This window comes from Rhinatrema bivittatum, chromosome 3, assembly GCF_901001135.1.
Source record: "Rhinatrema bivittatum chromosome 3, aRhiBiv1.1, whole genome shotgun sequence".
Taxonomy (NCBI): Eukaryota; Metazoa; Chordata; class Amphibia; order Gymnophiona; family Rhinatrematidae; genus Rhinatrema; species Rhinatrema bivittatum.
In genome coordinates this window covers 61,529,602-61,546,044 of record NC_042617.1, presented here as the reverse complement: position 1 = coordinate 61,546,044, position 16,443 = coordinate 61,529,602, and the positions used below count along the sequence as shown (strand labels likewise).

At 40.6% G+C, this 16,443-nt stretch overlaps 1 protein-coding gene across 5 annotated transcripts in view; it reads right to left on the bottom strand.

Annotated features, from left to right (window-relative positions):
• The window catches only part of EML4 (EMAP like 4), a 422,649-nt gene that overhangs the window by 57,222 nt on the left and 348,984 nt on the right, over window positions 1–16,443 (bottom strand). For all 5 annotated transcript variants that reach the window (XM_029593309.1, XM_029593308.1, XM_029593311.1 and 2 more), the window contains 4 exons: window positions 13,977–14,128; window positions 12,809–12,934; window positions 12,027–12,158; window positions 2,343–2,410 (listed from right to left, as the gene is read on the bottom strand). In XM_029593309.1, the coding sequence (XP_029449169.1) occupies window positions 2,343–2,410; window positions 12,027–12,158; window positions 12,809–12,934; window positions 13,977–14,128 (478 nt within the window). The remainder of the gene's footprint in view (window positions 1–2,342; window positions 2,411–12,026; window positions 12,159–12,808; window positions 12,935–13,976; window positions 14,129–16,443) is intronic.

Here is a 16,443-nt window from a genome sequence, read left to right as displayed (position 1 = left end):
TTTGTACGTCTCACTCTGCATGTCAAACTGGCCCCAAAACTCTAAACCACCACCAAAACCTCACCTTGAGTTATTAGCTGGCCCTCCTATTGTGATAAATAGTTAAATACTGTGAAGGCCTCCCCAGAGGTCCTATCTCTCTCTCTCTCTCTACGCCACTTTCTCTCTCCCCTCTCCCTAAGCCCAGAAATGACCAAAATGCAATTTACAATCTTTATTGCAAATTGCCTTACGGGCGTTTTGGGCGTATCACACAGCATAACGCCAAGAAAAAAGGTGCAGTTATTTCTGACATTAAAAAACGTGTGATAGCATGCGTTATGCTATCACACGGTGTGATAATGCCCCTCATTTTCATTAATCCCACCCAAACCCCTCTCCAATCCCACCCCTTAAAAAAATTTGCATTTACGTCATGCGGTAACGGGTTATCGCGGGCATTAACGCCATAATGCATTTTGATGAATGACCCTACAATTTAGCAGGGGTGTGGTCCCCTTCCAACAGTCACTCTACTCTTACCTTTCCAGGACTCCAACTGATGCCTTCTCTCAACCTCCATCCTCTCCAAATGACCTCCTCTCTTAATCTTCTCCCCTCCTGTGGATCCTACTCTCTCAACCACTGCCCCTCTAACATTCCCCAGCCAATTCCCTCTCTCTCATCCCTTCCAGTCCTGTTCACATCTCCCCAGTTGATCCTCTCACCCTCAAGCCCCTCTTAGAACTCCTAAATGATCTTCTATCATCCCTTCCCTTTCACCCCCTCACTTTCATCCCTTCTCTCATATCAACCCAGTAAATCCCCTTTCATTCCTCAGCTCCTTTTTCACATCCCCAAAATTTCTGTCATTCCTCCTCTCTCACCCTCTACAGCCAATCCCTCCTCCTGGTGATCTAACCCTGAAACCCTTCCATGTAAACAGGATCAGTGTCTTTTCCTTTGGCCCCTGAGCCAAAGGTGGACAACAACTGGTGTTAACAGAAGGCAGGCTGATGACAGAGGCAACATTTTTCTCTTGGACATGTTCAGTGATGGGTGAGAGGAACACTGGCAAATCTCCACCAGCCCATGCACTCAACCCTCCCTTCCCCTCAGGGCTGGTCAAAGTAATCTGTATGCGGCAGCAACATTAGTAATGAAAGTCAACACAAGGTCTGTGAACCAGTGCATGCTTACATGATCTGCAGTAGTTCTGATCCCTCCTCATGCAGGGCTTCTTGTTAGCACAGAAACTCATGCAAAGGTAGGACCCACTGCATGGCCTGAGTGTGTTTCAGATCACAAGCCCAAGTTCACTTCCACTATTAATGCTGCTGTTGCTTTCACCTGAAGAGTGCTGCCATTTGAGGCACTTGTGACCCCAGCTTAAGGCTTGATGACTCCATTTGGGGAAGTCCTAGCCTAGTGGTTAGAATATTGGACTGGGAGCCTAGAGACTAGAGTTCAAATCCTGGTTCTGATACCGGAACTTGTTGTGACCTTAGGCAAGTTGTTCGACCTCCCACTGCCCTCAGGTATCCTCTTAGATTGATTTCAGGTTTTCTGGTTAAATGATTTGGTCAAGTGATTAGCCAGTTAAAGTCTATTCGGACAACTTACATTAAATGAGGCTCCTCGTATTTCCATGGCCCGCAACTTATGTTAATTCTTTTGAGGGGCTTGGTGGGCGATGAAGAGCCGTCGGGCGCTATGCCTGACATCATTGTTACTGATTTGAGTGCACATGGTGGGTGGAGAATCGGGCCCAGCAGAGTAGATTTGTTTTGGTACTTAACGAGCTATATTTTGAATTAAGATCTAAATAATCTGGGTATACGTATCTGGATAGCTTTAAGCCTAACTGGTTATAGTCAAACATAGCTAGTTAGAAAACTATAAATTGCAGTGATAAATATTGTGCACTGATGTTTAGCAGGAATTTTAATGGAGTATTATGTTTTATTATATTGTATTTTTGTTAATTTTAAGTATGTATATTAGTTATGTATTTTAATTGTACTCTGCTTAGTACAAATGGTCGCTAGAGGTGGAATAGAAAACATTTTAAATAAATAAATAATAAATCTGGATAAAGTTATCCAGTTAACAGTAAGAGCATATTCAGCAGGAAACATGTCTCGCTGAATATTCTTGACAAACTTTACAGCTGACTTTAGCTGGTTAACTTGTCCTGCTTGCCAGCTTACTGAACATGGACCTCACCATATACAAACATTCAAATCTAGGAATAATATTTTAAGAAACTTGTTTCATATTACAATTACAGATCTTCACATCTTCATCTTTTGGAAAATAAATATACATTCTCCAGTCAAACCCAAAAATAAGAAAGAGACTACCTTCCTGAGTGTGTTCCTATTGCTACCACTACGCCACTTGGATGAAAATCAGCACAGTGTCCTGGTTCCTAGAAATAAAGATAAATTGTTATTTTACATTGGCATGCCTATAATCCTTTATGCTTTGCTCACCCTGAGAATTGCAAATGAGAGATCACTTATTGAAGGGAGCATGGGTGAGGGGGTGAGAAGTGGAGAGAAAGAAAAGACAAGCACTACAGAAAACATCAAGTTGAAAAAAAAACCTCCAAGTGAAAAAAAAATTATTATATGAGGAAGTAAAAGCTCAAGTAATATTCTTTTGCATAGCTCTTAAAAGACTGCAAGCAGAGAACACAGCTTATTTAAATATTCAGTTTATTCCAGAACATTTCCCTCTTTGCTGAGTCTTTTCTGCCCTGTTAATCTGATATCTTTTCTCTTCTGCTTATGATTTCTTTTCTCTCCTTCTGTGTCTTGCTTTTATTTTATTTTCTCTAATTTTCTCCAGTCCTTCTCTGCCTCCCTAAATCCTCATCTCTCCTCATACAACTGTAAACAATACCACTTGCAAGTCAGCAAACTGTGAGTGGTGTTTGCTAGTATGCAAGGTGTGCCGGGTGCCGCTAAGGAGAACCAGAACAAAATATAACCTTGTGCACAGGAATATGGGCAGGCATGTAGTCCTGACCCTACTGAAAGAAACTCAGAGGAAGGAGGAGCCAGGCTGCTGTCTCACACACAGTGTAACGTTCACCTTGGCTTTCCTCAGTGGCATCATCACAGTTCTGCTGAGGAAAAGCAGAGGAAGAAGCAATGGGATGCAAGTTAAAGGGCAGGAGGGAGAGTCAGGAGTTTCAATAGGTCTTAAGGGGTGTCCTGATATTTGCCATTTTTAGCTCTTTGGTCTCATTGCTATCCTTATCACTTGTCTATTGTATGTCTCAACCCAAATTCTGTCTTATACTATCTCCATCTTTCCACCTCATGCTCATTTCATTTCTATATTCATCTCTTTCTCCCTTTTCCCAACTTTTTTACCCATATGTTTCCCACCCATGAACTGCTCTGTTTAGGGTTATAAGAACATAAGAAATTGCTATGCTGGGTCAGACCAAGGGTCCATCAAGCTCAGAATCCTGTTTCCAACAGAGGCCAAACCGGGCCACAAGAACCTGGCAAGTACCCAAATACCAAGAAGATCCCATCCTACTGATGCCAGTAATAGCAGAGGCCATACCCTAAGTCAACTTGATTAATAGCAGTTAATGGACTTCTCCTCCAACAACTTATCCAAACCTTTTTTGAACCCAGCTACACTAACTATATCCTCTGGCAACAAATTCCATAGCTTAATTGTGCTTTGAGTGAAAAACAATTTTCTCTGATTAGTTTAAAATGTGCCACATGCTAACTTCATGGAGTGTCCCCTAGTCCTTTTATTATCTGAAAGAGTAAATATAAGATTCACATTTACCCGTTCTAGACCTCTCTTGATTTTAAAGACCTCTATCATATCCCCTCGCAGCCATCTCTTCTCCAAGCTGAAAAGTCCTAACCTCTTTAGTCTTTCCTCATAGGGGAGTTGTTCCATCCCCTTTATCATTTTGGTTGCCCTTCTCTGAACCTTCTCTATTGCAACTATATTTTTTTTGAGATGCGGTGACCAGAATTGTACACAGTATTCAAGGTGCAGTCTCACCATGGAGCGATACAGAGGCATTATGATATAAGAACATAGATGACTCCTTGTCAGAGGTCCTAAATGAAACTTATAAGTGACAGTCAGGCATTCCTGATCTTTCTCATCATGTGTTTAGAAGGAGTGACCTAGTGCTTACAGCAATGTGCAATAAGCCAAGGTTTAAATCTTGCTCCTCCTACTGACTCTTTCAGAAGTGAATTTTTACAGAGATGTGTGCATCAAAACTGGGAAATGGGCATGCATTTGGCACATGCACATGTTCACCCAATTTTATAAAGTGGGGGAGATGTGTGTGCATGTGCTGATGCGCACACATCTTGCATCAGACTATAAAGGGTTGGGGTGTTGGTGGGGCATGGGCATTCTGGGATGTGACCAAGAGATGTGCACTCAAGTACTTACACGCCTGGGTGCACACCCAGCTTCAGTGCTGCGTAAGTTTACTTCTGCTCTGGAGGAGGTGTAAATTAAAAAAAAATAAATACAGGCATCCCTGACAGGTTTAAGGGATCTGGGGTAACTGGGGGGTGGGGGGTGCAGATTAAAGAACCAGAGGGTTTGGAGGACCAAGCTCTAGACTGAGCGAACTGGTGAAACTGGTCATGGTGTGAACAGGTGCCTGTTATAAAATTCCCCCACTTGTTCGGCTCAAATCTGACTTTATGGGTTTGTGCGTTCCCAGTTGCAAAATTAGGCGCACACATACTTGTGCCCAGGCTATTTTATAACATATGCATGTATGTGCGCATATGTTATAAAACTGCCATGTCTCTGAGAGCACCCTGTTTGAAAGTTACCGTCTTAGTGATGTTGGTGAAGTCATGTTTTATTTGATTTTCAAAGCACTTTATACGCATAAATTCTGCTTTGTGTTTGTGCTTTTTGCTCTGAAAATCCACCCACAGGTTCTGTGGGTAAAAGTACACATAAAATCCACTAGGAAGAGGTGTTCTGGGGGAGGGCGGTGGTGGTGGAAGGATTAACCCACACAAATTTATGATTTTCAAAAATATTCACACGAATCCCCAAGCACAATATCACAAAGCCTGGAAGCAGTTATAATGTCCTGAGCACGTGTCGATAGGCCTACCAAGTGCACCTGCGGACTTATGCACGTACGCTTTCTTTGAAAATTTGGACTACAGTCAGGTGATAAAATACCTGCAGAATTTAGTTCTATACGGGCACCAATCAAATGTATCCTCCACAGGGGCAGTTCAAGACAATCTGCTGCCTGAGGCAAGGGATGAGATTCTGCCCTTCTCCCCACAAGAGAAGAGGGATAATTTTTCAGGGTTCCCAGAGGAGTGGCAGAAAAATCCTGTCATACTCCCAATAACCCTACAACCTGCCTCCCACCTTTCTCCAACATCTGCCCCCAAGGGGATGTGGGAGAATTGTGAATAGTGAAAGTTTGTGTATGACACACTCTTAAGGCCGGTACAAGCCTATTAGGTGATCCAGGTGAACCTTACAGCCTTGCTCCATTTCCCCTCTCTGGCTCTCCAAACACACATTTATTTTAAATTTTCTTAAATACGTCCCCTACCGAAAAAAGGAGATTTTAAATGAAAAAGGGCATTCAAAGTACAGTGCTCTAAGATAAAAGCATCACTTACATGATCTATATTATATTTACATGCACTGCTGTAGTGCTAAACTCAGAAAGCCATGAGTAAGCAGAAATACAATATAGTAAATCTCCCATACCAAATCAGCACTAACTGCAAACAATCAAATAGTAATGACCCCAAATAATACACCAGTCCCAAAACCACCATACACCTCTTATTAGGAAAACAAAACAAGCCAGGTTGCTAAAAATCCTTACACAGAAACTACATGCTAGCAAAATATGTCACCTGAGTCACATATGCAGAACACAGAGAGACCCTCACCAAATACAAAATAAAGAGACCAAGTATAAATAGAAACATGAAAATCAAATCTGAACTGTAAACTACAAGCCAGCCCCTATATGCAATGCAACAATGGAAAAAGAAACATCACCATTCCTCATAAAATAATATAAATAATATAAAATATCTCTCATAAGAGTGAACCATGTTGACTATTGCAATACAGCTGGCAAAAACTTGAAAAAATGTCCCTAAAACAAAAAAATAAATTTAATACAGAAGTATCAAATAAATATATATATTCTCACACACACACTCTCTTCCTCTATTCTATTCCACTCATACTCACTTCTCCTCTTATTCTTTCTTCCTCTTCTTCCCCTTCCTTTCCTTCACTCATACCCCCTTTTCCCCTCACTCTTCCTTCCACTCACTCACACCCTCTTTCCCCTTCAATCTCCTTCCTTCCCCCTCACTCACACCCTCTTTCCCCTCAATCCCCTTCCTTCCCTCACTCACCCCACCTTTCTTTCCCTTATCATCCAACACTCACCCCTTCAGTTACTCCTTCTCTTCTCTCCTGATCCCACCCTCTTCCCTCAGCCATTCCTTCCCCTTTCACCCCCTTCCCTTGCCTCTCAGTCACACCTTCCCTTCCCTCTCCTCCCATCCTCTTCTCTGTCAGTTCTTCCCTCCTCATCCCCTTCCTTTTCCTCTCCTCTTACCCTCTTCGCTCTCAGTCATTCCTTCCCTCCCTTTCCACCCCAGTCACTCCTTCCCATACCTCACAATCATTTTTCTTCCTGCCTGCAGTTCACAACTGGGCCCACTGCATGCTAACAAGCAGGGGCCTCTTCTTGCTGGCAGGGTGTGGGCAACTCTGCCAGCACATTATTATATTTACACAACAGAGGGTAAATTTAAGTTTTCTCTACCACAATATATATACTGTACACAAAGAGAAACTAAAAATTCATCTCATTTCTTTATACATGTTTACTATAACAACAATCCTCGTATCCTATCTAGACATTAAAATTCTCACTATCACAAACACACCTCATTCATCCACTTTAAGAACAATATTGCACCTTTCCAAAAAAATACTGCATTTAAATATCATATAATTTGTATTCAAGAAACAATACATTTTAATTATTTCTTCATCACTAGGAAGAAGATATGCAGATAAATTACATTTAACATATATTTACATGAAGAAAACAACATGGCAAAAAGAGTGATGAAGAAATAATTAAAATTTATTGTTTCTTGAATAAAAATTATATGATATTTAAATGTAATATTTTTTGGAAAGGTGCAATATTGTTTTTAAAGTGGATGAATGAGGTGTGTTTGTGATAGTGAGAATTTTAATATCTAGATAGGATATAAGGATTGTTATAATAAACATGTATAAAGAAATGTGATGAATTTTTAGTTTCTCTTTGTGTATAGTATATAAGCACATTATTATATGGTAGCAGTGCCATCACGAAAGGACTTCTTTTGCTGGTGGGGTGTGGGAACCCCACCAGAAAGAAGAGGTCAGCGCCGCCAAATGATGATGTGCTGATGGGATTCCTCACATCCTGCCAGCAAGAAAATGTCCTCAGTGATGCCACTCCCAACTCAGCTTCGACTGCTGCAGCAGCACAAGGGCCTCTTCTTGCTGGTGGAGTGTGGGGAACCGGCCCCTCAGCTTCTGCAGTCGCAGCTACGCGGCGACCTATTCTTGCTGGCGGGATGTGAGAATTGCGCCAGCACGTCATCATTTGGTGCCATTGCCACACAGGAACCTCTTCTTACTGGCAGGGTGTGGGAAGCCTGCCAACCCCTCAGCCTCTGCTGCTGCGTAGGGACATCATCTTGCTGGCAGGGTATGGGCAACCTCACCAGCCCATCAGCTTCTGCTGCAGCCACCACACAGGTTCTTTTATTGCTGGCAGGATGTGGGAACCTCACTAGCTTCTCATTTAACTGCTGGTGGCCAAAGCAGGGGTATTTGGAGAGGTATTTTCTGCCGCTCCAAAGGTTTGCCACCCGAGGTGGCCACCTCACCCTTCCTAATTATAATACCGCCCCTGATCCTTCCTATCTCCTGTTGCCTAGGGTATCCAATTAGAGCCTAACTTTCAAACCTACACATGGTACAGCATTTGCATGAGAAAAGTGGCTGTGTGGAGATTAATGCTTAGTATTTTATAATGAATAACAGTAGGGTTGTGCAATATATTTAGATACAACCAGGGGGTGATAAGAAGTGGCATGTTGCCTCACATGGGCATCTGGACAGCTTGGTTATACTCCCCAGCTAACAGTAAAAAAAAAAGTTAAGGAGTGACCTCCTGCAGGTAATTGAGCTTGTACAGTCCACAACTGGGAAATTATTTAGCATAGAGAGTGATGGTAAAGGGCAAGGAAAAGACATAACTAGAATTAGTGTAAGTAGGGACAACTGAGCAGACTTGGTGAGCCAACTAGTCTGTGTGTGTCATCTACTATTACAACTCTTTTGAAGCATAATGCTCTCCTTATGGTTACTGAACAGTACATGGTGATTATAAACACAAGCATAAGTTAATGATTTTTTTTAAATATCAATTCTAAAATGTATTTCTGGTTTTATTCAAAGCAGATGTTGACTTGAAATATCAACAGTATAGAAATGGCTTTGAAAATATTCACATCAAAGACATATCCTTTACTTTGGTCCAGAGAACAATTTATTTAATTAATGAAGTTCACTACGTCGTCAATGGAAAATCAATGATCATGGCCAGACAATGATACTAATGGTAGTGCCAATGAAAGTATGTAAATCACTATGGGTACCTTATGGCAGCCTTCAACATTTTGATATTCAGCATGCTTTGTTAAGTAGAGTCTCCCTTATATTAATTAGCCTCAATATAAAAATATATAAAGGATGGGTGATACACTATGGTTGGTTGAGTGCAGCAGTTTCTTAATTCTGTTTTTACCATCAAATACCCTGGAAGAGAGGAGGCACAGGGGTGATATGATACAGATCTTCAGATACTTAAAAGGTTTTAATGATGTGCAAACATCTAACCTTTTCCGTTGGAAAGAAATCATTACAACTAAGGGTCAGAAAATGAAACTCCAAGGATGACGCCTCAGAACCAACGTCAGAAAATATTTCTTCATGGAGAGGATAGTGGATGCCTGGAATGCCCTTCCGGAGGAGGTGTTTAAAACCAAAACAGTGAGAGAATTCAACAGGGCATGGAATAAATACTTTGGAACCCTAAAGGCTAAAGGTTGGAAATGAAGAGAAGAGTGTATGGAGGAACTTGATGGTGCAGTGGTTATTACCCTTAACCAATAAGCCTTGATACTGTTGTTGTAACTCCATCATTGCTCTCTGCTTCAGGGGAAAAAGGGAATTTGATTCGTTCAGCAAACAAGTGCCCCGACTTTTACGGTTTGGGGAAACTATTATGGGGGTAGCTTGCTGATGCGGCAGTTACTACCCTTAACCAATAAGACTGATACTTTGATGCAACTCAAATATTGCTTTCTGCTTCAATGGCAAGGCAAACCAGGGAATTGGATTCAACAGCAATCAACGAGGGTTAGTGTGGAAAACTGATAAGCATAGGGGTAATGGGGAATTAGATTCAAACAGCAACCAACGAGGGCCCTGACTTTTATGGTCTGGGAAACTGATAAGCATGGGGGTAACCTGCACGGCACAGCACAAATTACCATAAGCTTACTGGGAAGACTGGATAGACCATTTGGTCCTTTTCTATGTTTCTATACCACAAAGACAACTGGAATTACTAGCTGCTATTATCAAAATCCAAAAATTTGAAATCAGACTCCGTCTCCAACTGCTATCAGGAGCACACTATACCCATTGGTCCTGAGTCCATCTGCTACATGCTAGGAAAAGACTACTGGAATTACTAGCTGCTAATATCAGAATCCTAAAGCCTGCTAAAATTCTGACATTTACTTAGTAGACAATAGCTGTCTTCATTATTCATTTTGTAACTAAGGGTTGCTTCATGTGTGATTTCACAGAATTAAAATGTGAAACCATCTGCTTGCACAATTATATTATACTGAAAGTTATTTTGTGGTTTTATAATATTTCTTGCTCTTAATAACAAAGATAGCTCTTGAAACCCTTGTAGTAAATGCATGGATTTATCGTATCATTTAAAATATTTAAAGCTTTTATCTCGTTTTAGATTATACTATTTTAGATAGCTACTCACGTTTGACAATGAGAAACAAATGTATATCTGCTAATGCAAAAAAGACAAACAAAAAAGCAACAAAAAGAATAAGCTAAAGCAACTTAGAACTGCCACTGATGTAAATCATTAGAAATTTGCAAGCTTTCCAATAAAATATTACTGTTCCAAGAATGCACCCCAGGAAAACAAAAAAAATACGTTTCATTTAAAGAAATTGTAAATTCAAGTCAAATTTGCCTATTCCTAAATGTGTTCAATATAAAATCTAGAAAAATAACTGAAAACAATAAACTCATGCATATTTTCATATAAACTACATACCAACAAGGCAGCAGATTATGCATGTGTAGAACAATATAGTCAGAGAAATGGAATACCTCCTTTCAAGCAGTACAGTATTCTTATCTTGACTACAAAGTGGCATCCATATTGGATATAAATCTGTCACATACTCTACTGATCTGAAACTAAAGAGGCCAATATTCAGTAAGCTGGCGAGTGGACAAGTTATTCGGCTAAAGTAAGCTGGATAAATTGTCCCAGATATTCAGTGGGATTAAATGTCCTGCTGAATATACTCACTTAAAGTACATGTAATTGGATAATTTTAAAACCTACATCTGAATATAACTGGTTAGATTTTAAAGTTTTCCAGTCTTATGTGGCAGGATAACTTAAGACTTAACAAGCTATATTCATAAGAATATAGCCAGTTAAGTGGCATAGTTTAGCTAAAAACAAAATAAATGTACACTGTGTGCATGCAGCACAATTCCCACACCCCCTACAACATATCACAAATGGGCCTCCCATCCCCCAAGCCCCTCTGAAGTGCATAAAAAAACACTGCAGAGTCTGCAGGTTGAGCTTTCCCTCCCTGGGTTTTTAAAAATCTTAATCTGGCTTCCTTCTACTCCACTTGTTTGTCACCTTGCCCCCCCCCCGATCTCTAAAACTACAGCCAGGAGGGGCAAGGTATTCGCTTACCCGCTTCCAATGTTTCTAGCACTGATGTCCAAACAATCTCTGACAGCAACTCTGGTAGCTTTGTTTCCACTGTCGCTGTCAGACCAACACTGGAAATGCTAGGAGTGGGTAAAAGAATACCTCACTTCCAGCTGAGGTTTTACAGATTGTCACACAAACCCCCTCCCCCAAAGAGCTTGTGGGTAGGGAGGAGGGAGTTAGGTTAAGATTAAAAAAAAACAAACAGGGAAGGAGGCCATCTGTGGACCCAGCAACATTTTTTATGCACTTTGGAAGGGTTTGGGGAAAGGGGTCGGGATGGAGGTGGTTGGCCCAGTAGAGCCATTTATGAAATATTGGGGGGGGGGGGGGGGGGAAAGAGGAGAGGGAATCAAGCCATACGGCCACACTGCACTTTTTATTTATTTACTTTTTTTTTTACCAAACAATGCCACTTTACCAGATTATTCTTTTGAATATAGCCCGTTAAATCTTAAATTATCTGGCCACTCAAGGCCAGATAACTTTAGATCTGTTCTAAGATAGGCATAAAGTTATCTGGCTAACTTAACTGGATATAACTGAAAATTGGCTGAATAAGTTAGATAATTTAGGCCTACCCCAGAACACATTTTTAGCTGGCTAGATTTTAGCCGGATAGCGATTTTGTGGCTAAAATCTAGCCGGATAAGTACCACAATATTCAAGAAGTTGCCACTTAGCCAGATAAGTTGGGATCAATATTCAAATGGCTTTGAATACTGACCCCCAGTTTCTAGCATCTGGCATCAAATGGTCTAGTTTCATAGCCCAGGAAGACTGATCTTTTATGGGAGCAACACACCACCACTATTACATTTCTGCTTTTTTTCTGCTGTTTCCACCATGTTTTAGGGATTCCATGATATTTTACATCTGTAAAACAAATAAAAAGCGCACTTACATCTAACAGCCTAGTCCATTCAAGTGTGTGGTCCACAGAGTTCCACAAGCAAACTTGTCTATCTTGAGCGCACGTTAAGAGCACGTCTTTAAAGGGATGCGTTGCTAAACCCCAGAGTTCATCTGTGTGACCCTAATAAAAAAAAAAAACAAACATTTTCAATGTAAACATAAACATTATGGGGCAGATTTTAAAAGCCCTACGCGCGTAAATCCAAGGGGATTTACGCACGCAGGGGAGTTACGCACGCCGGGCCTATTTTCAAAAGGCCAGGCGATGTGCGTAAAGCCCCGGGACACGTGTAAGTCCCAGGGGATTGCAAAAAGGGGCAGGGCGTGGGTAGGAAGGTCCGGGGGCGAGGCGGGGGCGTGGCCAGAGGCCTCCACATGGCTGCTTTGTCGGGGGATTGTGTGCTGGCAGTTGGCCGGCAGGCGTAACTTGTGAGATAAAGGTATGGGGGAGGGGGTTCGGACTGGGGGGAGAGAATGGGGAAAGCCAGCTGGTCTCTCAGAGGGCTCGGCGCACGCAAGATGCACTAGTGTGCACCCCATTGCGTGCGCCACCCGATTTTATAACATGCGCGAGGCTGCGCGCATGTTATAAAATCGGGCATACATTTGTGCTTGCCGAGTAGCGCGCACAAATGTATGCCGCGCGTGTACCTTTTAAAATCTACCCCAATATGCAAAAAACAAACAGCCTCAAGACACATTTCACAAGCTGCAATATAGAACGAAGAATAAGCACAACTGAAAGCTTGAAGGTGGCAAATGCTAACTCACTTGCACTTCCACTTGGAAACCATCATTAAATGTTCCCCGTAAAATAAAATTACGTGATGTGCCAATTAAAAACTGATCTGCCTTTCCTTCTGCAACTGCTCGGATGGTTCCATACTGATCAGGAACCTGCAAAACAAAGAAAGAAGATTCAAGCAAAAAACCCAAAAGGCACATTTAAAGAATAATTTTGTAACAGCTTGCATAAATTTGCGGGCAAACTCATGCATAAATTACACTAATTTTCAAAATAAATTTCCGTTCTTAAGTTCACTTTCTAAATTATTTCATCAAACTTACTCGGTCACAATTATACCTGCTATTGTGTGCGCAGAAATGTTCAAGAAATTCCACAGTGACATTTATTTTTTAGCATTTATAAACTGCACCACTTATACAAAGTGCTCGGAGAGGTTTACAACAAGCAATACAATACAACAAAACAAAAATACCGTATTCAAAATATAAAAACAGACAAAATCACCACCATACTTTTTTCAGGTCCCCTCAACCCTGCAGAACCCCAAAAACATTTAAAGCACACCATATTAGTTTAGCCACACACAGAATATTAAAACTCCTTATTCTTCTCATCATCAGCAACATCACTTCAAATAAACTCTCAACCAACAACTCTCAAATCGATTTAGCTCAGCTACGTTCTTAAACCTCCTATGTTCAACACTGACACACATGATTTCCTACACTCCAGACATCACATTAAACATCGATTTAACAGCTTTATGAAATGTTAGCAAATAGGTTATTACCTCCCTTGGCAAATCATTTTTAAGTTTGGGAACAAAAAAAAAAAAAGAATACAATTTTGTGCGCACTCTGTGCACAATCTTTTAACTCTTGGCTGTACACAGATGTAACACAAGAAGTGTGAGGACATAAGACCACTGTGATATCACAAAGAACTTTATGCATGCATCACCAACATTAGCTTGTTTTATGCTATTCTAGTGCCACATTAAAAAAATGTATTAAAAAAAAAAGATGTGGTTTCTGAAATCACAGCCTATTGTGATGTCTATATTAATAGTCTTAAAATAAATCTGTGGTAATTCTCCTTTAAATACTTATTGTCATATCCTCCATCTCTTTTCTGTTTGATTGAAGCAATTAAGGTATTTATTAGGATTGTCTATATTGTTTCTGTTCTTACCTCTATGTCCCTCTCAGGGTTCATATCATGATCCCACATCATTATTTTTCTGTCTTTCCCACCTCCAGTCAGTAGCATACCGTTTCTCATCTGACATAGTGTGAACACGCTGCCATCATGGGCTTTGATTTGTTTGCTTATTTGGTAAACACCTATGAAAATTAAACAAAAATAAAAGAACAAGTGAAAAACAATCTTGGTTATTCCTGACTTTAAGAACTTCCATGGCTGGTACAAAATTGTAAGTGAAAACATAAGCAATAAGATAGCATTTGGGGAGCACTATAAGTACCAGGAACAAAATGAACTTGTGGATAATATATTAAAAGCAGAAAGTGCATACATTTTGTACAAACATGACTGAAAACAATAAAACAAGTAAAAAGTGTGTACTCTCATTTGGTCTTGTATAAAGCTTCTTTTCCAGGGAATGAAAAGTCCGAACCATCTCTTGCAGCTCCATGCACTATTTCATTTTCCTGATGCACTAATAAGTTATTAGGCACACAAAAATGTTACAGTATGCATAGAAACCTGCTAGAAAATACCAATAGAACCAGAACACTAAAAAATTAATGGGACCAAAAAAAGGTGAGAACCTGTTTGGCCAACTAAATAATCATCATATTCATGTATTTGAAGTACCTCATCTGTTGGCTACTTTGTCTCCCGATATTAGATTACAGACAGACACACACAATCGCCCCATAAGATGTTCTTCATTTACTTCATTCAACATAGCATAAGAACATAAAAGGTTCCATGCTGGGTCAGACCAAGGTCCATCAAGATCAGCATCCTGTCTCTGACAATGGTCAGTCTGTGTCACAAGTACCTGGCAAAATCCCCAATAGTTGATCTGATTCTTGTATCTCACTCACAAGGATAAGCACCGACTTTCCCAAGTCTACCTGACTAATGACTGTTTATGGCCTTTTCCTTTAGGAACTTGTCCAACCTACTTATGGACCCCATTATGTTAGCTGCCTTGACCATGTCCTCTGGCCAAAGTGAAAAAGCACTTCCTATGATTTGTTTTAAATCTGCCACAAACTGAGCTGAAGATTTACATAACATAGTAATATAACATAGTATTGTTAGCAGAAGACCAAATGGTTCAACCAGTCTGCCCAGCAAGCTTCCCATGCAGGTTTCCCCCAAGTGTCTGCCAAGGGCAGTAACTGCCACTCCATGCAGGTTACCCCCATATGTCTGTTAAGGGTAGCAACTGCCGCTCTGTGTTTACCCCTATGCCTTATGTTAAAGATAGTAATACTTAAAAGCAAACCAAGCAACTGTCAAACCCATAACAAAATCACTGCAACATTTTTACATGGTGAGCAGCTTTAGACAATGCTGCTTGAATATTTCTTTGCTTTTGGACTTGGTCGTAGAAGCTTTATCCCCAATGTCAGTGTATCAGTAGTATCCCAGACCATAAAATTCAAGGTCCACTATTGGCTGTATTCAGAATCTAATACCCTTTTTCCCCACCCATCAAAGAGGAGAGCGACTTTACAGTTGTCTCAAAATCAAGGATTATTGCTTAAGGGTGGTAATCCCCCATGTCTTCTGGTTAAGGGTGCTAACTGCCACTTCGTGCAGGCTACCCTCATGCACCCTTTTCTTCATCATCATCCTCAACCATTTAGGTATCAACAGTGTTTATGCCATGCCCTTTTGAATTTGTTTACTGTTTTAGTCCTCACCACCTCCACCTGAAGGGCATTCCAGGCATCCATCAACCTCTTCGTGAAAACATATTTTATGTTGGCTCTGAGTCTTCCCCACTGGATTTTCATTTCGTGACCCTAGTTCTACTGTTTCCTTTCCAACAGAAAGGTTCAGTTAGTGCATCATTAAATCCTTTCATGTATTTATTTATTTTTATTTATTTATTTGCGTTTTTTCTATACCGGCATTCATGGTTAGAAACCACATCATGCCGGTTTACATGCAACAAGGGGTGAGAACAAAGAACGGAACATAAACAAGTGCAAGGAGATCAAAAGTTACATTACAACAAGGGTCTTAAACTTGGAGGAGAGATAAGAATAGGAGAGCAGAACTGTAAGGATTACATTATTTACATTATATACATTATACTGTGAAGTTTTTTGTATAAATTACTATTTATAAATTTACTATTTGAAGGTCTGTATCATATCCCCCCCTGCACCTCCTCTCTTCCAGGGTGTACATATTCAGATCCTTCAGTCTCTCTTCATAAGTCTTCCGATACAGACACCATAACATTTTTGGTCATCCTTCTTTGGACCACCTCCATTCCGTTTCTCTCCTATCTGAGATATGGGCTCCAATACTGAACACAGTACTCCAGGTGAGGCCTCATCAAGGTCCTGTACAAGGGTATCACTCCCTCTTTGATCTTATTGGTTATTCCTCTCTATGCATCCCAGCATTCTTTTGGCTTTTGCTATCACCTTGTCACCTTCAGATCGTCAGA